Consider the following 22,133-nt stretch of genomic DNA (forward strand, 5'->3'; position numbering starts at 1 on the left):
TGCATATAGTGATAGGACAAGGAGGGGAATGGCGGCAAACTGAAAAGGAGCAAGTTTAGATTAGATATTAGATATTAGATTAGATATTAGAAAGAAAATTAGATATTAGGAAGTACATTAGATATTAGGAAGAAATTCTGTTAGGGCAGTGAGACACTGGAACAGGTTACCCAGAGAAGCTGTGGATGTCCCTGGAAGTGTTCAAGGCCAGGATGGATGAAATTCTGAGCAATGTGGTCTAGTGGAACTAGACTAGATGGAACTAGATGATCTGTAAGGTATAAGGTCCCTTCCAACCCAAACAGTTCTATGATTCTATGATCCTACATACCCTGAGGTAAAACAGAGAAAAAGCTGCCTGTCAGCATTCTGAGTTGGAGTAAGCTTAATATTAACACAGACTAAGAGAGACTAACTGCTTGCCACGAAAGCAAGGAAGTGCAAATCCACAGGTATGTGAGCGGATGTTTCCAGCGTGTATACACCAGACACCAGAGAGAAGGAAAATAATAATGTGATTTGACTCACTTGTGATAGCTGCAAATATGGAAGTGGCAATGAAGTGATCTTTGTCCAATGTCAAAAGCTGTGCCTGAGTGGACCTGCAGTCATCTCCTTCCCTCTTTCTTGGACGGCTTGCCCTCATACACATGCTTGCAGGTGGCTGGCCAGCATATCAAAATGCTTGAATTATTAAAGTAAGAATTTCATCTGAGCAGACTGGGGTTGAATTTTGAGTCTCACTAGTGAGGAGAGGTGGTGCGGAAGTAACCAAGTGATGTGGGATCAGATAGATGACCCTAACCTCAATGAGCAGAGATGAAGGAGTGGCTCCTGCAGGAAGGAGAGTATAACTTTTGTTCTGACAAAGGAGGAGTTCAACAAAATAGTGGTAGAGGACTTTAATAGGAAAAGAAACCAGAGATTCATCCTCATTCCAGCAGGGTCCAAAGGGCTCCAAGGAGGGCTGTGGGCATGGCTGACCTGATCAGACCCTCAGGCAGTGTACATTCTTAGTGCTATATACTTGATACAAAGCAAGAGCTTTTCCAGTTCTCGTAAATATATCCCTCTGTGCTGGGCAGCACTGGTTCCTGGGGTTATTAGTACCAACCCAAAAGAGTTGTGCTGAAAAAGGCAAGAGTCTTGTGTCATGCGTTTGGTATAGGCTCAGACAACTTTTCCTCCAGCAAGAACATCCAAAAACCCCTTTGAACATGTACTCAGTAAGATTTGCAAGAGGAGGACGTTAGGGCCCACAGCTTTCCTCAAAGGGTCTTCTGAGAGGAGAGCTATTCTTCTCAAGCCGGTTGCTCTCAAAAATGTTATATCTTACCCTGCTTCATGTGACAAGATAATGTGGATTTGTCTTCTAGTGTAAACAAAAAATGTGTGGTTTTATACAGAAGCAGCTTACTCTGGCATCACTGGTTTGAGCTGGTTCATCTGAGTTGAACTATTTCTATTCCAACATCTCTTTTCACTCTCCAGGGGAGGAAGAGAAAAGTGCTCAGAACTATTCCCACACACACACCCGCACACAGGAATCAGAACCAGCATGTAGACCAGATTTGTGATTAAAGAGAATTGTATAATGTCTGTCTGCATCATCTTCCATCTGCTTTTCTTGCCAATTCTATTGCATATGTGCCACTTTAGTGCTGTGCTCTATTCTTTCACCATGTCTAGAAAGCAAGAAAAAAATACAGTATGTCAATGACAAGGGAAATGTTCCTTAAATTTGTTAGCCTGGGGTTTTTTTGATTTTACAAAGCACCTGAGAGGATCTTTGAGATAAAAGGAAAGCTTTGTTTTAATGTATATGTGAATTCATATGCAGTAGTCATCTTTGTTTGCTAATATTTTAATAACCAAAGATTGCTCTTGAAACAAAGCCATACAGCTTCAATATCTCCACGTCCCAAAAAGGAAAAAAAAAAAAGCAACCTAACTCAAAGCTTCTGTGTCCTTTGAGAGGAAAGCACGTTTGTAACAAAATCACAGAGAAGTGGTCTCATGGCTGATTCTGAAGCTGGCAGAAAGGGACGGGGCTTTTTAAAAACATTTGCTACCAAAAAAACATTGATCCAGTTCCTGCTGCCCTCAATCAAACAAACTGGCAGGACACGATGTGCTTACTCAAAAACTGAACAACAACTGGATATAGACATATTAGAGAGATGTGTGACACCGAACTGTGGGGACTTTTGGGTTATATTTTTTTTCTTTCTAAGTGCTTTCCTCTATAGCCCTACTAGAATCTGATATATCAGACAGAGTCAAATGCGCCATACTGCAATTTCTGCCTCTTCTCACCATGGGAAAAACCCTGTGTCACAGGCATGTCCTTGCAGTTTTGTAGTATGTGTTGGCTGGTCCATGCAGTGTGGATGATTTGTAGTCTGTTAGTAGAATCTTTTAAAATGCAAAAGGAAGTAAATGACATTTTTGTGCTGATTACCTTGAATTACTCTTTGGCAGATGAGCTTTTTCTGGATATATCCAAGTTTTAGATTTTTCTTTCTCACACTTGACCCTTTAGCAGCACAATAAGGACTTGAAAAGAGGTTTTATTGTTTGGGATTTCTTTTTAGCTTCAAGGTAGGAAATCTCCATGAGGATGTTCACTTGTTCATAAGCAAGAACACAAAAGGATATCTTCAAACCTGGAAAAATAGGGGAGGGGGTGTGAATGCTCAAAACTGTTTACGTGCTGCCCTTGTCTCAATCAGTAACATGACAGCTCTGTGTTCACTGCACCAAAAAGGCAGCAGAACACAGGTGCCAACATGAAGAAATTTACCCAGCCTGGTCGCCCATGTCGTGACCAGGATCAGAGAGATACACCTCAGTAACTTTGTTCTGTACATGTTCCTCCCTGATGTCCTTCAGTTTGCCTTATGTCAGGCTCCACTAGATTATTCTACCTTCTAGCAACACTAAAATACAATTAAAATTAAGTGCAGAAATGTACATAGGATGTACCCACCAGTCATGCTAGAGGTAGGAGATTCAGCCAAGGATAATTAATCCCCAGGGAACTAAGCTGTCCGTTGTAGGCTGCAAAATTGAGAGCTGAGATACTTAACAGTAGTGGTGGCATCGAGGTTTGTTTTTTCTTGGTTTCAGGTTGTGTGTGGTGTATTTTTGGGGGCTTCCTCTTTCTTCGAAGGCAAATTTTAGCACACTCCTCTGCTGGCTTACAGAAGCATTCAGGACATGTTTTTGGACTTTCACTTTGTTCTGCTTTGTCATTTTCTGTTGGCAGAACACAGTACCCATCTGGCACGTCACTGCACTTTGTGCTGTGATTCTGAATGCTGAACTTGCAGAAGACAGTACTGTCTTAGGACTACTTTTTTTATATTGTGTCTGGCCTAAAGGGAGAAAAAAGCAGCCACCATCAATCATTAATCTTGGCCTTTTCTTTTTTCATTCAGAAATGAAATGTAATAAGTGGAAGTGTTTTACATATATGACAGAATGCATTGTGCATTCCTAAATTAAAAGGAAATATTTGAAACTAAAGCTTCCTGCTCTTGTAAATCCCTGTTGTCTATTCTTCTCTTTGTCATTTGAAAGACATTTTGAAGGCAAAGGAACTCTTCCAGGAATATATTCAAAGTTGTTTCACTGCTAATTGCTAACACTGCATTTTGAACCCTTTGATATAGAATCACAGAACCACAGAATCATAGAATCTTAAGGGATTGGAATGGATCTTGAAGATCATCCAGTCCCCACCCCCACTGCCATGGGCAGGGACACCTCCTACTCTAGACCAGGTTGCTCAAGGCCCTATCCAACCTGGTTTTGAACACTGCCAGGGTTGGGGCATCCACAATCTCTGTGGGCAACCTCTTCCAGTTCTTCCAGCCTCTTCACCACTCTCACAGTCAAGAATTTCTCCCTAATATCTAACCTAAATTTCCCCATTTCAATTTGTACCCACTACTCTTTGTCCTATCACTACAGTTCCTGATGAAGAGTCCCTCTCCAGCTTCCCTGTAGGCCTCCTTCAGGTACTGGAAGGTTGCTATGTGGTCTTCACACAACCTTCTCTTCTCCAGGCTGAACAGCTCCAACTTTTTCAGCCTGTCTTCATAGGGGAGGTGATCCAGTCCTCTTAGCTTCATGGCCCTCTTCTGGACTTGCTTCAACAGTTCCATGTCTTTCATGTGTTGGGAACACCAGAACTGTACAGAGTATTCCAGTTGGAGTCTCATGACAGCAGATTATGGGCTGTGAGCACACATTTCCAGTTCATGTTGAGTTTTGCATCAACCGTATATATATATATATATATATATATATATATATATATATATTTTCATATGTTCATCAACCATATATATATATTTGAATGAGCTAAATTCTGGTCAACATATACAAGTCAGAAATGACAAGGCAGTGTGTAAAGACATTCTATAGCTTTCCTTCCCCCTTCATTCATCCTGGATCATCATCTGAGTTGGGCATCACACTATTTCCTGACTCTATCTCAGACTTCCCTGTACGAATCAGAACAAAGTAGCTGAGTCTAGCTCCTCTCATGCCTGCCTATGCCAACCAATTCTTTACTCTGGAAATAGTTGAATAAATGAGGGACCAAAATGTGTTTCCATCTGAATTAAATCATGTAAATTTTATTAATATTTTGTAAATACAAACATATCTGTAACATACAGTGGTTAAAAGTATTTCTTAGCGTATGTGTTGCAACAGTAGTAGGGTGATTAGATGGGCATGTTTTAAATATTTTCATTTCTCTATTTGAATGAAAACAGGAAGATCGGCCTCGGTGTGTTTGAAATATATGGAGTGGAAATCACAGTGCAGTATGCAAAGATTTCCTTTACACATCTACATTATTTTCTGTTCTAGATACTTCACTAGAATATGTTTTCCAATTAAATGAGCACTGTCCTGCCTCTCAGAGCCCCTCACAGACTTTCTGTACCATTTTGCCCTCACTGGTGGAGTACCTTAATCTTCCCTGAGGCATAGTGTGAATCAGAGGTACTTGCCTTCCTCTGTCCAGAGGAGCATTTATTTATCCACTGGGACTCAGCAGACTCCATTTCCACCCACCTCAGCTCAGGGCTGGCTCCTTCTTTGGTCAATCCCGTTGGGAAACGTACAGTGGCAATCAGCAGAGCAGCAGAGACACAAAGCCCTCATTTTCTTCTGGTGCCTCTAGCTGTGTTTTTTGGGAAGCACATCTAATAGTGTTGCACCTTCCACCCTGTGTGATGTCAGTGTGTTGCTGTTGTGGCTGTGCTCCCGTCCTGTGGTGAGGCCTGGGGCAAAGGCAGCAGTATGGGGAAAAAACAATGGTGCACTTGGTTTGGGGACCTGCCATTTGTGAGTGGAGCATGGTGTCTTTGGGGACAGCCCAACCCCAAAGAGTGCTGCAAGCTCCATGAATGCACTTTCAACCAACATCACATTTTGTATCAATAAGGGGCTAGAAGCCTCCCAGGCAAAATCTCTCTTTTACCAGAGCAGTAAGGATGAGCTATGTGTAAGCCTCCCTGAAAGGACTCAGGCTCTGAGGTCAGTGCTTCAGCACTTGTCCCACGTCACACCAGCAGACATGGCAGCACAGAAATGATGGAGCATACTTAAGGAGCTTGTTTAAGAGCTTTAATGATTCACATTCCCCTTCTGCCAATTAGTATATCCAATGCAGTGAGTGGATCCAAAGAGCTGTCCCAAAGTCTCAGTCCTTTGCATGTTGTACTTAGCTGGGGAAATTATGATGGTACAAACAGAAGTTTATATAATAAAGAATAAAGAAGTGATGGACTTGAACCCTTAAGGAAGAAAATAGTATTTTGATTTACAGGTTACTGGTAATAGTAACTCTGAGAAAATAAATTAGACATTCAGATCTTGCACATCATGCATAGTCAGATTTATTCCTAAATGGAATACTATCAAAGTTTCCAGTGGAATTACAGCTGTTCACTAAACTTTACTGTAGAACATAGGGACAATTTATCACACAGCTATAAACCTTCAGATGTTTCTTTCTCTATGTTTAAATCCTTCTTATTTTTCTTCCTTTCCCCATCACTACATCTAGTGAAACAGAGATTATAGTAATCAGTAAGCAAGGAGCCACCTCCTTCAACAGCAGCCAATAACCTAGTTTGATTTCTACGACAGATGGGAGATATGCACAGATAAGTAGCCACCCGTAAAATATGGTTCTGGATTTGTGTCAAACTGGCCAGTCATATAGTCAGGAACAAAAAGAAAAAGAAAGCAGCTGTGCTGACCACCCACAACAAAATGTTTCGCTGAAACAGGGAAACATTTACTCTTATGGATGAATGCCCTTGTTTCAAGCAGAGTTGGGAAAATATTATGCAACACTAATGCATACAGAAAATAAATTTCTTTTCTTTTAGTGGCTACATAGTGGCTTTCCATGACACTTCCATGAACATCTGATATGATCATTACTCCAGCTGCCATAGCAAAATCTTGTGTGGGTACTTGCATCTTGTTGTATTGGTTCCAGTTTTTAAAGGGCACCTGCCTCAGTACTTGCAGATTTCTGTCTAGCAATATCTGTGCATTGAATTTTGTGATTGCTGCAGTCTTCTTGCAAGCTCAGCTAATCAGTGAACAGTGACAAGCCCCAGGTGACGTATTTACAAACTGGCAGCTAATCAAGCATATTTGAATTTTGCATGTCACATACTGGCAGCAAACTCTTCACAACATATTCATAGAATACATTTTTGAATTAATTTAAGAAATGCATTTCAGGCAGTGCTGATGAGTTTGCAGATCTGCAGCATGGCAAAGTAGCTCACATGAATCAGAAAACTTATGTCTGTTGAATTATTCATTCTATCTTTTTTTTTTTTTAATCCAGTAAAGACAAGGATTTTTTTTCAAGAGTTGCATAGTTAGCGTTAGTTAACAAAATTTTGTAGCTAACCACTAGTAACAGTCGCCTTTTCATCACTTTCTCTGCCTTTTTTGAGTTCTTTAGAACACCACTAATTGTGATGTCTAAAAACCTTCTACTTTTGTCATGTGAAATCAAGTGGGGTAAGGAGTCAAAATGTATGAATGCGGCTGCTGTATTGCACCGTACAACACAGTGAAAATGACAAGCAAAGGCTTTATCTTCAGCTGGTGACAGGAGTATCGAGTAATTAGCATAAGTTTACATATTTTTATTAGGCAGGTAATTAGCAGCCAGGTATTGTAGAGATGGCCTAGATTTTATTACAGTATTATACCATTCAGAAACAGACCCAGTTTCTGAACTACTTAGGTGTGCGATTACACAATGGAATTGTCCTCCTAAAATACACTTACAATTACCAGAATTGTGCATGCCACTGGGAAATTGCTCATACTAATTATCATCATTAGATACTTGAATACAAAATATCTGCAAATGCTTGAGGAATTAGACATAAAATGGATTCTCTTCTTTCAGGTCAGCTGTGTATGTATTTCTAAAAACTAGGGGACCAAGATTAAGCCTGTAATTATGTTACAGATTTGTCTGTCATATATCTGTAAACATCCATGGGAGATTTACATTTTAAAAGGGAAAATTTATTTAATATTTTAATTAACTTGCTTTGTGATACTTGGAAAATATTAAAGAAACAAAAAATATATTGAAGAACCACCCTTTCAATACTTTATTCATCGATGAGTTATTTCAAGAGAAATATCCCTCAAATTTATTGTATTTCATGTGAGCTACGACATGGATCACTTTTCTTGACTCAAATCTTTATAGAATCTTTATAGAATGCTTCAGACTGTGAAGACAGCACTTAGCTAGCATGTTCAGAGGATACAACCTCTTGCAGGTGGATGATTGTTTCTACAACCTTTGCTAGCTGACTCTAAGCACACATGGCAGGAGTACAGCAGTACACATTCCCTGGTGGGAGGGAACAGGGCTGCTGGTTGCTTTTGATTGCTTGTACATCTCATCTGTCACTTGTACAGAAAATATAGATGAAGTTATCAGTTCAGAAACATGACTGTGTCTTTTAAACTTCTAATTTGACATCATCATGTAAAGCTACTTCCCTAGCCTACATTTTGTTAACTTGCAGCTTAAGCCACAATTAAAATAAAATTTAAAGCATACCAAACCTTACCAGGTGCCCTAAGTTCTTAGAATGATTTCCCAGGTTAAGGTGTACTATGAGTGCATTTTGCATGTTTTGTATGATCTGCCTGCCCTATTGGCCTGTACACCCTTGAAAGCTCCATGAAAAGCAGCCCTGTTAATGGGTACATACATGAGTACATGTCAGAGTCACATCACCAGCAGCATTTCAAGAAGTGGACGTTCAACTGATAAGCTTAGGATCATCCAGCCAATCTTACTATCAGGCCTCTTCTTTCATTACCCCCCCTCCCCAGCTGGTTTTGGTGGTTGCTGCATTGAGCTCTGTAAAGACACAGGGCTTTCTCTGATGGGCTCATCTCAAAGGCTCCCCTTGCTTTTTTAAATCCAACACCTGAAATAATTTCAGTGTTGTCACTTCAAAAGTCCCTGATAGTGGGGGGCTTGCTGGAGCTAGTTGCTGTCACTGTCAGTACACTGTAAAATTTTTCCATGCCACTGTCAGTAAACAAAATGGAAGTGATTTTGCCATTCTGCTTAGACCTGGTTTACAAAAACATGAAAAGAAAACCCTTTCCTTCCTTCTCTCTTTCTCCCACCAAATAAAAGGGTTGGGCAATCCAAATAAAAGTACTGATATTATCCTTATTTTATAAATATACAAGGACTGTTTCGTGACTTGTTCAAATCATGCTGTTCTAGTGAAAAACACCTGGTTATTCTCACTCCTGGCAAGGCCATTTAGATTTGATGAAATATCTTTTTCTTTTTTTCCTACTCAAAACTCCCAGGATATCCAGTGAACACTCACCAAAGCTTCAGATCCGGAGCCACAGTTACCTGAGGGCAGTGAGCGAAGTGTCCATCAATAGGAGTCTGGACAGCCTGGACCCTGCGGGGCTGCTGACATCCCCAAAGTTCCGCTCCCGCAACGAGAGCTACATGAGAGCCATGAGCACCATCAGTCAGGTGGGTGACATGCACCTGTGGCAGCCTGGAGAGCAGCTGTCACGCTGGACACTGATTGAACACTTGCAATAGGAGAAACTCAATTTTGCTTCGAGTGGAATCAGGCCATCCCATACCACACATTTTCATAACATTTTTTAAGGAAACAGGACTGTTTGTGGGAGGGGAACACTTGACAGTGCTATAACCTGCTCTTTGCAAACGGATGAATGGCACAGCATCCAGTTCCTTTGAAGGAGCAGTCTAACTTTTTATTTTTCTCACCAACAGTGTATTTAAAAAGGGTTCTCTTAGGGATCTTGTGCTTAGTGCCTCCAGTCAAAAATTATTGAATGCCTAAAAAAAAAGGTTCATATGCTGAGTGAGATGCTAAAGGAAAACTAAGTCCTTAGTAATTTGTATTTTACAATTTTATCAGAATTTTATTAGAAACTTTAGAGCTTTCTTTATGCTATTTTATGCATTCTTAACCTTGTGCACCTCTGAACTTTTCACCTATATAGTACAAGTGTTGCAGTATATATATTAAGTGCAAAGATCCGTCTATATTGTTGCCCTGAAATCCTGCAAGACTTCTTCGTGCTCACTCTAAACTAGAAGAAAAATTAACTCCACTGTGACACATTCAGTTTATGAGTCTTAATTTCAAAAAGTAGCCCATTCTTCCATCCAGCATGCTTGTACGGTTGAATTCATAAGGAACAGATCTGAAAGAAGTGCAGAAGTGCTAGCACACCACAGAGCAGTGGGCCAGTAGTTCATCTGCTAAATCCTGTAGCTCCTTGGTATGATTTTTGGCATGTTTTCTTAAGTGGATCATTTGGGTCAATCACTTGGATGAAAGAACTTTTTACACTAGTCCAGAAGTGCAGCAGGCAGGATTTGTGGTGCCAGATACTGGCCCCATATAATGGCATATCAAGTCATTGCAATGTCAAAAAAGTGCATGACATCCGTGATGCCAGGGCTTCAGCTATGGCCATAACAAATATGTGTGCCATTCAACGTGGAGCTGTAGTTTTAATTTCTGCAGTGTACTATATTTAGACACTTCAACTTCAGAGTATTCACCTGTGTATTTTGTAGCAAAGCACTGTGCATAGGGTATGGGCTGACACTCTAAAAAGAGGGTCAGGATGTATCTAGGAGAAAACAGCATTGAAATTCAGGTGTCAAAGGCAACTACATGAACATTAGGTTAGGCTCCTTATTTAGCTGGGCATCTAACACTTACACAAAGCCATCGGCCAATCATTTGCCAATGTGAAGAAGCTGGGGTTTTGTTTTAAAAAGCATTAATTCAGAGATATTTATTTGAGGATCGAATATTCTCTGCCATAGTAAGATTGTTCTTTATGATGTACTTACTACCTACTACTCTTCCATACTCTTTTAAATAGTTTCCTTTTGGAAAAAAAAAATGTGTTCAACTTTTTGACATTATTCAATTATGTGTACAAAGATCAGCAAAACATTTTTCTTGGTAACATTGGTCCTGGAAAATAATTTCTAATGGTTTTATTCCTACCACCCTAACATAGTTTTTTATCTTTTCTGGCTATCTTGGCCTTTTGCATGCTTGAAAACTAACGAAATCCTCAAGTGCTGGTTTCCATCTGCACATTTCTTACAGTGATAATTATGATGTTTTAATGCCAAACTCAGGGCTCGATTCCCAGTTTAGAAACATGAACATCCATTGCCAATTAAGCCAAGGTAAATGATTTCCGGGTTTGTAAGACCTGCAGCTAGTCTGCATGCTTAACCCGCACGAGTGCAAGTCTTTGTCACCACCTAGTGTCTGTTCCACACAGGGTCTAAGGATTCCCGTGTGTCTCTTGCTTTCAGCCAGAGATATAGTTATACATTTTTCCCCTGCAACAGGGCTGGTTCCCTTATCAATCTCCCCTTCCTAGCTGTTTGTTACTACTTCTACCCTCCATTTTCCCAGCTGCTCAGGTTTATCACTGTGATTGACTGTGGGTTGCACTGATTATGTACTGAGGTTAAGCTGACCTTTTTGGGTTTTCCTCATCCCACAAAGAAAGTGTTATTTTTCAATACCTGTTGTGTGCCGAGGGTGACATAAAACAGACTCTGCTTTGAGGGCTCCCAGTTTCCCACCAGTTTCAGTAGGAGTCAAGAGTCCTAACTCAGCTGAATCTCTGCCCAATGCCTCTGTCTCCCCTTTCCATACACTGTTTTTTCCTCTCACAATTGTTGCTTTGTGCTACAGGATATGCTTATGTGCCATTCACCTTTCTTCACATGCAAAGGGACCTTCTAACAGATGTTGGCCATTGTGCCACTGTAGCTTGTGTTTGTACCAGGTAGCATGCAATATCCATGTATAAGATGTACTAAACATGCCTGGTCTTTGTCTGCAGGTGAGTGAGATGGAGGTGAACGGTCAGTTTGAATCTGTCTGCGAGTCGGTGTTCAGTGAACTCGAGTCTCAGGCGGTGGAAGCACTGGATCTGCCTATGCCAGGATGCTTCCGCATGAGGAGCCACAGCTATGTCAGAGCCATTGAGAAGGGCTGTTCCCAGGACGATGAGTGCATATCACTGCGGTCCTCATCTCCCCCACGTACAACCACCACAGTGAGGACCATCCAGAGCAGTACTGGTGAGTAACACAAAGGGAAATCCAGAGGTGTGGCAGAAAGGGAAGTACTTTTCTGTGCGGCTCCATCGGATCAATGATGAGCTCTTCTCTCTCAGGCGCCAAGCCCATAAGAGAGTCTGTGTTTCACCAGGGAGCTGGACAGGCTAATCAGCCTCAAACTACACATGGATCAAGATGATGCAGTCGTGTTTCCTGCTATGTCCAAGCTAATTTATTCTGAGCTAAAAGCACATAGAAGGGAAATTCAAAGTCATGTCTCCTCTTGCTCTCCTCCCCAGAAGAGCAATCACAATTTGACAAGGCTGAACAAGAAGGCTCTGGGTTAGCAGCTCTGCTGGCTCCTACCAGCAGAGGAGGGTCCCTCTGCTCAGGTTTTTTACAAAGATGAGGTGATCTTACAAGTTATCAGATGTGGTGTTTACTGGCTTAGAGAAACTGTTACAGCTCTCTAGGCCACATATAAGAGGTAGGAATAAAGAAGGAAAGAAGCAGGCTACAGGTTAAACATGCACGTTCACATCTTGCTGTTACATTATTTCTGCAGTTCAGACTATTCAAGCCTTGCAAGAGAGATGTTTCAGTATCAACATGAGACTTCCAACCTTCCTTTTAATGTATGATATTGCTTTTCTTTTGGAAATAACCATGATGAATTTCAGATTTTGTCACCAAAATAGTGCTTAAGGGGAAGAAAAAGCAAGTCAAACAAAAATCCAAATATGCCTCTCTCATTCAGGAAAAGAAGAGGCAGGAGCCATTACATGTGTGTGTTTTTCCCTGTGGCAGGATGAGATAAGGCCTTTCTTTTGACTTCTGTGCATCCATTTCACTGTTTTACACAATCTTCGTATAATATTCATATTCTTGACTAATATTGACTACATGTTGCACTGTACCTACTGTCTCTTTTCCTGTCTTTTTTTATTTCTGTTTTCTGTAAACTTTTGCCTTTTTGTGTGTTATCTGACAGGTGCAGTTGTTTATTCCTTGTAAATTCTTTATCTCTCCCTCCACTCTTTTTTAAAGCTGCTTGTCAGTTGGTTTATGTCATCAAAAAACACTTTCAATCCTTTTGCCATAAATGTTCAGCTAAATTCAAGATTTTTCTAAAAGTAGCAAGTTTGAGTACTGTTGGAAATACATTGGCAATATATTGCAAACATCAAAGCGTTCTTAACAATGCTGCAGAGCAGGTCTCATCTAAATCACTAACCCTTAAGAAATAGTATTCACATGACAGCATTTCTGCTATAGAAATATCCCTTGTGGGCACACAGGGTTTACACCACGCCACAAAGACAAGATTTGCATAAGGTGTTTATTACGTCATTGTGCAGTATTAGTTTGTGTCAAATGTATTCTGAGGCAAAAACTAAAAGATGGGAGTTTTCAGGGATTTTCCAGTGTGCATTAACCTTTATTAGATCAGCTCGAGTTGATCCCAGAGTGGGTTTCTGTTCTTTGACAATGGCTTTGTTAATGCTTTTCCTTTATAAAAATAACTATGATCATTAATACAGAAGAGTACAACTATATTTTCATTATCTATATGTGAGAGGTTGTTCCCGTCACTTAGGATAATGATGCCTGTGTTTGGGGATGATGGTCTATAAATGGAGAAAGTTGGATGTGTATATCAGCCAAAACCACTGAAAAACCTGAAAGAGGAAAATCTTTATTGTAAACTATGTTTTGTTTATGCTCCTTTCTTTGTAGTACAACCACAAACAGAGGCCTAGTCTCTTCTCTGGGTAGCTGGCTTTATTAAAAATTATATGAACAAAACTATGTTATGGAAAAACATAATCCAGTAGGTCTGTCTTGGGTTACTGCTTCTGTGGTGAGGCCCTTAAAATGCAGAGAGGAATTATTTGCAGAACTCTCTTTGGACGTACATAGAAGCATTTAAAGATTGATGTAGGTACCTATTTTCTGCTGTGGGAATTTTACTGAGTTATCTTTCTCATTTTTTAGTTCTTAGGCTCCCAGGGGCCCATTCCTTCTGCCAGTAGCATTTAAGACAACTTGTATTTTTTACCACCTGACTTACATATCACTATCTGTTTAATGGGGATTAGAATTGAATTAATTCCATTCGAAAGCATCTATATTGACTACTACTGTTGCCTGTGGCTGGCTCACAGAAGAGAAACATGAAAGGTATCATTGATGGTTTCTATTACTATCTGCTTCAATAAAATGGGAAGTAGCACAACAGCTAGGCAGACATGAAGAAATGAGAACAGTATCTCAGACTTATCTCCACTGAGGTGATCTTTCAAATGCTTTTGTGGGAGACATGAGGGCAGTTATGATCTAAACTACAGATGTAACATCCCCAAATGAGAGAACTGTCCTCCTGCCCCAAAACCACCTCTGCCTGTTCAACCAGGAAAGATTCTTTTCATCAACATTAGCAGTTCCCTCAAGGACATGGCTTTTAATTAACTGATACGCAAAGCTGTGATCATACACTGATATTGGGAACCTCTTTACTGCTGGAAGCCCAGGAAAGTGACAACTTGATAATGATGGAAAAGACAGGAGAGCTGCCTGTTCACTGGATTCAAAATTATTCCTCTAAAGCAATGACCCACAGCTTTCCAGGGCATCTGGATGAAAATATTAAGTAAGCACTATGGACAAAAATCGCACTTACTTTTGCCTGTTAGCCTTTGCTATGGTGGTGGCAACCTCAGGTTTTAATTTCCTTTTGCCACATAGTGTTGGAGGTTCAGTTCTGCAATTAGGAATACATCTCTAGCTCAGTTCCTGAGAATGTGCTCAATTTAACTATAAATCTGGTGCTCGTGCACTTGCTATGGCACAGAGCTCAGCTACAGGTGGCTGCCTGACTGGTGGCCTCTGCAGTCTGCACTGATCTTAGCATTGCTGCAGAAACACTGAGGGGTGACTGCATATGGCTGAAACTGAGCTCAAGAGTAAAAATGGGAGTGTAGGCACAAACCTGTTGTCACCAATGGGATGAAGTGTTACACTGTGAGTGGGGAGGAAAATCATAACCTTACCAAAGTCTACATATATCTGGGAGATGACTACTTTGTTCCTAAGAGAATCTTGATGTTTTATCACAGAATCACAGAATCAATTAGGTTGAAAAAGACCTCTGAGATTATTGAGTGGAACCTATGACCCAACACCACCATGCCAACTAGACCACGGCACTAAGCGCCACATCCAGTCTTTTCTTGAACACCTCCAGCAATGGTGACTCTAACACCTCTCTGGGCAGCCCATTCCAGTATCTAATCACCATTTCTGTGAAGAAATTCCTCTTAATGTCCAATTTTCCCTGGCACAGCTTAAGACCATGTTCTCTCATCCCATCACTAGTTGCCTGGGAGAAGAGGCCAACCCCTACCTGGTTACAACCAGGTGGTCATAGCCACCTAGCTACACTTGTCCTTTATCCTTGTTTTTAAATGAAGCATTTTGAAATGAAGAAGAGTAAAAGTAATCTTGACACTTTATATGGAAATATAAATAAGTACTATGTTACAGTTTCATCATGCTTTGAAAGCCAAGCAGTTGAAAAGGTCCATTCACCCTCATATTTGCTCCCTCAGCATCAGTGGTACCCATGGAGGCAGCTGCATTGTGGCTGGGGCCATCCCTGGGCATGGGACTGTGAAGGCTGGGAGGTACAGCAGCTCTGAAGTGCTGACATATGTTATACACTAGAGCCGACACTAAAAATTAACCCATGTCATTTGATCTCTTCAGAGGAGCTTAATGAGCTGTGAGTTATTACACAATTTGATCCCAGGTTACTTGCAGATGCAACTATTGTAGCTGAAGCTCTTTGGCCAGTAGATTCAGTCACTAAACAGGTAGCCTTTTAACAATTAGAAGTCTGTAAATCATTTCAATGAGCTTAAAGAATACAGTAACAAAGAAACAATGAAATGTTAAAGTAGTCTAAAGAACATCTTACTCCCACATTTCTTGTGTCTGTGTTTCTAAACCATACCTGTGCAGCCATGCATGATCCTTTGCTGCAAACAAACCTTATGACTTGCATACAAATATATAATTGAGACTGGATATGTTTAATTTGAAAATTATGTCTCTCTAGCAGAGCTCAAGTAGTAACATAATAAAAACTCTACTCTAGATTGCAATAAGTACTGCCTCAGTACTCTGCAGAGTCAGGAAAAGAGAAATATCAAAGTTATCTGCAGCAATGCCATCTGGTGATTCTCAGTAATATTGCACTTCTGCTTAAAAGCAAAACAAACACAAATTCCAAGGAAATTATGCTGTGGACCCAGAAGGTTAGGGAAGGATGGAGAGCTAACACAGTATATGCTAATTATGGTGTTTCAGCTGAGCAAGCTGTTTTCCTTCTGTCCATTGAAACATCTGACCAAGATAAGTCAGGTATTTTGTGGAAAATCTCTGAGGGGCTATCTAGCCAATTATAAATAAACAAATAAACAAATAATTAAATAAATAAATAAATATAAATGCAAACAAGTTTAAAAATTTACATGCTCCAGACAGAATTCTAGAATAAAATCGAATCCTGTGGATAAGGAGGCTGTAACTGAGTGTATGCCAGATGTGTTCAAGGTCTCCTGGCCTCCTCAGAGCTGTCCTTTCAGAAATTGCTCTGTTCAAAAGGAAATAAGGGATTAGGAATTCAAATGTGATTTCCAGTTGAAGCTAGGGTTGGTTTCTGTATCTGCACCAAAATTAAGATATTTCTTCAGAAGGTCTCAAGAAATATAAGTAAGTCAAGGCCTTCACGGAGATGTTGAACCTTAAAATAGATTTGAAGAGTGTAGAAAACTGTTTGACAAAGAATTTACATGGTTCATTTCCTCTGTTTCCTTGAGTAATCCTGAAATGCATTCTGCCTTTCGGTCTGCTATCAAATTGCTTAGACAAGCACTTAAAAATGTTTTCCTTTACTAATAAGGAGCTGACCTTGGAGTAAAATACCTATTTCAATTTCAGAGGCATTTGACTGTAGCTAGAACAAGTTTCATCTTGTCTGTCCCAGTAGTCAACTTTATGAATGTTAGGCTCCACATCACACCAAACCACCCCCATGTTTTTGAAGCCAGTGAAGGTTTTGAATGGGAAACTCACAACGGAGCTCTTACTGGAACATTTCTAACTGATGTAAAGTGTGATGCGATGAACTCATGGACATTGCTCTTGTAATGAGACTCTGAGAAGGAGCAGAACTGATCCATGAGAAGGAGTCAGCCATGGAAATGCTACCCAAATATTTGGCAGGTCACACTAGGTTTGTTGACATGTGGTGTAGTTTCATGCCAGTTGAGAACAGAAACTGTAGTAAGTTCGGTAAAACACATTTTACCTTTTGGGGGTAAGGTCCATGTGTCCTGAAGACACATGCAACTTTGTGGCCTGAAAGACAGGGGTTACTGGAATAAATATTATACAGGTCCCTACTTTAAGACTACTTGGTAGTTAGAGAGGGTTCACAATTTGAGTGATCAGATAGTGGAAAGTATTGCATGATTTTTTATCATACTCCCTAGTTCTACTTCTTTTCTCTGTGTGATTATGAATATTAAATTTAAACCGTTTGGTCCTATCTGAAATGCTGCCCAGATATGGAGAGAGACGACGTGTGGCATTCAGCATAGAGCTTGGTGATTTTGGTTTCTTTATGACAAGTCTACCTTCCCTCACAGCACAGCAGGAAAGTACTCAGTCCTTGCAATTTCAGGTAAAGCTCGAGGCAATTTGCTGAGTTGAAAGCATGCTGTACTTCATAAAGAAAAAAGGTGAGAGAAGGACTTTGTTTTGTAGGGCACGACCTATTTATTTTTTTCCACCTCTGAAAATGTTAAGCTTGCAGGAGTTTACAGGACTCTCCAAAGTTATGAGTGTGTTTCAAATGCAGGAAATGAAAGATCAGTTTTACCCTTTGGTATTCAATATTTGCTTATTATTCTTATTCTTTATTTGCTTTATAAGCTCCTAAACATTTGGACTAAGGCTCTTAGTGAGGTAAGAACACAAGAAAGATCTTAATCATTCAAAACCGTGATCTTATATGTCTTGAAGGAATATGTTGTCTTAACTTGGTGAACATTTCCAGAAACACAAAACAACTCTGCTATTTTGTTCAGATAGCACTTTTTTGGTTGAATTCTCCAGTTGTCGCAACAATGTGGACATTTCCAAGGTTGAAAATGGGTGTATCATACTCCCCACCAACTCTGTCCATGTTTCTCTCATTCTGGGGAGTGCCACACGGGGCACACACTTGAGATGTGGTCTCACCAGCACTACACCTCCCTCAAACCACCAGCTGTGCTTTGGCCAAGCCTGACTGGCATGCAGTCAGCAATCCTTGGTGCAAAGATACACTGCTGGCATCTGCTCAGCCTGATGCTCTGCAGAACCCTATGGGCCTGTTCTGATACTGGGAATAGGATGACCATCAGACCTGTGAGTTGTCAGTCTCAAGTGAAATGGGAAAAAAAAAATTTAGAGAAGAAGGAGAACTTAACAGAAATCTCTATTGTTCTGTGAAAAGAACTTTTAAGTGCATTGTTTATCTAGTGGAGCACAAATAAAGAGGATACAGGGATTAGTTACAAAACGTGTAGTGTCTCGTTATTTGTTAATCTTATATTAATTAATTTACAGATATGAAAAATTTTATGGAAGCCTTTTGCATATGTTTATATGGAATGTGCTTAAATACATTTTGCCATTAATTAATTTCTTTTGTTTATACCGCACATACTAAAGTAATAATCATTTCAGGTGATGTGACTTATATAGTTCTGCCTAAAGGAATACAGAGTGTGTTTGGATTTGAACTGCGCTTTAGTTTCAGACTAGGCATGTGTTATCAAATGCACTGCTACCTGGAGATTGTTGTAGGGGTGTTCAGGGTCCCAGTTAGATGGAGATCCTCTGATGTACTAATGCAGTGAGACAACCCAGGTCCCATGGTCCTGCTGGTGTGCATGTTCTTTGTGTAAGTACCCCTGATGGAGCCTGCAGCCATGCCTAAGAGTGTTATAGAACCTGAATATCCAGCACCTAGCTGAGACAAGATGCCACTTAATTTACCATAACAAATGTACAAAAGGGCATTACAAGCAAAACAGTAGTTTGAAAGTTGCTCTGTTGACTGAGAACTGCATGCCTCAAGTCTCATTAGATGAGAATTAACATTTTTCTAAGCCTATAAACAAGCATGAAACCTCAGTGATTGTGCCACAATCCACAGAGCCATGAATTATGGCAAACTATCTCTCCTGCTCACTGCTGCAAGCAAGGACTGCCCTTTACCATCAGGCTTGGGCTGGCTGGCAGGTCTACCTCAGATAGCAGCAGCAGTTTAGCTCAGGTCTGGTGCCCTAACAGCAAACTCAGGTACAGGGCAAGGCTGGTGTGACTTCAGCGCGTCTGACTCAGCAGTCTTGCATATCTGTGTTTTTGGGGACAACATTTTCTGACTTGCAGACAGGGGGAGGAATCAACCTTCTTTGAAATATGCCTGTAATCACATCATAAGGAAACAGATTTAAAATTGCAAACTAATGGGTGGGATGTGCAGCAGAACATAAAATAAAACCACAAACCTTTTCCACTTGAAAATTGCTAGAGGACAATATAACCTTTGTCAAAATGTTGTTCTCAGGCACTGGTCATTGCTCTAAAAACACAGAACTCTGAGAATTAGAGATACATCATTCCTTAGCTGAAATGTCAATAACAAATCAAGAGCAAATAATAAAATTTTCACTTTATGGAAAAATACAGCAAAACCTGGAATCTTTTCTTTGTTCTGTCTTATTTCCAATGCAATATTTTTGTGATGCAGTGACAGAAATGAGCTGAATCAGTAAGCTGAAGACATGCCCCAATTTATATTATGTGATCATATTTTCAGTAATAATTCCTGCCATTTTCCTAAAACAGACTAATGTGGAGGCTTTTAACTACAGTTGTCTTTTGGGAAGCAGGACTTAGACCTCTTTCCTGAAGGGGCTATGCTTAATTAATACATCCAGTGGATAAAAATAACTCAGGTTGGTTTTTTTCATTTGTGCTACTGTCCAATCTCCAGCAATGTGGTGCCACTCACCTGCAGTAAGTTCCACACCAATTCTTTAAGACAAACCTAAGTATTTTGGTTGTCCTCAGATACAATACTAACAAAACTCTCTTGAACCATAGGATTTTCCAAGAAGTTACAGATGAGATATTTGGTGATGATGAGATTTTTAAAGTGACTGAATGATTTTGGATTTTCAAAAAACTAAGTAAGAATTTTTAATAAGTGTGTTTAATGAGTACAGCTCTGCAGGGCCCCTCTTGTACTACAGCAATTTGTTTGGAGCCATTATATTTCATCATGTCAGTAATTCCCATTTCAGAGCTCAAATATGATGTATTAAGTACTGAATCCTGTAAATAATTGCACAATTTCGTGCTTCTTAAATATATGTTTATGCAACAGTCTAACAGTAATTGACTCTTTGAAGCTATGGTAGACTATGGGGTATGTATATTATTAACCACTTTTTGAAACAAACACTGCCTTGTTTCTTTAATAATATCTCAGACAAACCCAAAGGAAATGTGGCAGCAAAGAAAACTGTGCATTAAAAAAAAATTGCAAAACCTCTGAAGTATACACAGAGATGTGATTTACTGTTTTTATTTCTTGCTATTACACCAATCTCACTGCACTGCTTCTTACAGTGCTCAATAACAAGCACAATGCAACCCAAACACTGGGATCTGGAAAACACCTAATGCTATTTTGCAAAGAGGGACAGTCTAGCTGCCATTACAGTCTAACAGTGCCTTTTATCAAAGACACACTGTAGGCAGATGCTGGTAATCTGTTCTAATGCCACAACCTTTGTCTGGCCTCTCGAGGGGGAAATGGATGTGTTGGTCTTTAGAAATTGTTTTCTCTTACTGAATTTAGCTTTGGTCAGATGGGAGAGTGTTAAATTGCATTCCACTTAAAATGCAGTAAGCCATCTGAGCAGAACAATTCCTGGTTGCTTTGATCAAGGATTTGACCTAAGCTATAAGAGGAGAAAAAAACCCAATAAATAATATCACAGAACTCTCTAATGTGACAGACTTCTTGCTTGTTCTGTTGAGAAAGATGCTTACTTTTTGTCTCTACATAGTACAGATGATGGTGGCTTGATAACTCTTCTCTTTGCTGTGATAATATTTCAAATTAATTCTGTCTTTAGCTAAAGTAAAATGTAGATCTGTATCCCCATGGGAAAGTTTAGATGGAAGTCAGAACATTGTAATAGAATAGCAAAATAAATGCTAGCAGGCTATTCTGTTTTGAAATTTATTGCTCTCAATTTCTTTTAACTCTCTTCTGAATTTCGGTGAGAGTCAAATGAAATTATGTACATCTGTGGCAGAAAAAAATCAGGGTCTTACTAGACCAAAATAACCAAGTTATGAATAAAACCCAACTCATCCACGAATTACTAGCCCCAGTCTGACTGCCTCAGGAAGTCCTGAGAAAATCTGCTGCTTTCCATTTTGCATGAAGGGCAATTTACATCCAGGTGACAGAACTAGTTGTCACCCAGTGCCATGGTCTTACACTGTCTTACCTCACACAGTTCCCTGAATGCTCATGTGACATTTTATCATTTGACTCTTTTTTTTTTAATTTAAAAAGGGGGAAGCAAGAGAAGAAGGTATTCCAAGAGATGGAGGTGAGGTGAGGGGAAGCATCTGTGTTGAAAGCTCTGGTTGTGTGGCTGGCAAGGCTGCATCCTCTGATCAAAATGCCTTTTCTCTTTTAAGAGAAAAAGAAAAGGGAGAGAAGTAAGCACAAGGAGTCATTAGTTAAGATTTCCAATATCAACATTCACCCTTTCGAAATCTTCCTCTAGGACTTTGTCCACAGCCAAGAAGCTGCATCACATTCACCCATAAGTGTACAGTGTCATTTTGTGTAAATGGGCAGTTGTGTTTAACCTCACTTCAGCTACCTGTGGGGTTAATGCTTAAACAGGCACTCCTTGTCTACACAGGCTCTGCAGGCTGTGGCACATCAACATCAACATCTGTTCCAGTGTCTTACACATGGCATTACACATAGGAGCTCCCTCCCATAATCTGATTTACATTCTCAGTCATCCCCTTTTCTGGACTTCAAATATGTGCTGTAGTCCTGCGAGCCTTTTCCTGTTTCTGTCAAGGCTTACTGAGAGTGTATGTATCTCTCTTATGGAGAGTTGATGCTGCTAAGTTAGTTGAGAAGACTTGCACTGAGTACAAAGATCAGTCTTATGTCCTGTGAGTTAAGGTGGGATGGTTGAGTGATACTTGTAGGGTGAAGGGGTACTGAGCCTGAAAATATGTGAGTGGGTATCTTTTGATTTAAGAAGATACAGTAGCCCAC

The 22,133-nt window shown here is 40.1% G+C and overlaps 1 protein-coding gene across 17 annotated transcripts in view; it reads left to right on the forward strand.

Annotated features, from left to right (window-relative positions):
- The window catches only part of DLGAP1 (DLG associated protein 1), a 413,568-nt gene that overhangs the window by 307,286 nt on the left and 84,149 nt on the right, over positions 1 to 22,133 (forward strand). For all 17 annotated transcript variants that reach the window (XM_051773060.1, XM_051773102.1, XM_051773075.1 and 14 more), the window contains 2 exons: positions 8,911 to 9,088; positions 11,476 to 11,716. In XM_051773060.1, the coding sequence (XP_051629020.1) occupies positions 8,911 to 9,088; positions 11,476 to 11,716 (419 nt within the window). The remainder of the gene's footprint in view (positions 1 to 8,910; positions 9,089 to 11,475; positions 11,717 to 22,133) is intronic.

The sequence above is a fragment of the Manacus candei genome, unplaced genomic scaffold, assembly GCF_025592945.1.
Source record: "Manacus candei isolate 608988 ecotype Guabito, Panama unplaced genomic scaffold, ASM2559294v1 h1tg000008l, whole genome shotgun sequence".
NCBI lineage: Eukaryota > Metazoa > Chordata > Aves > Passeriformes > Pipridae > Manacus > Manacus candei.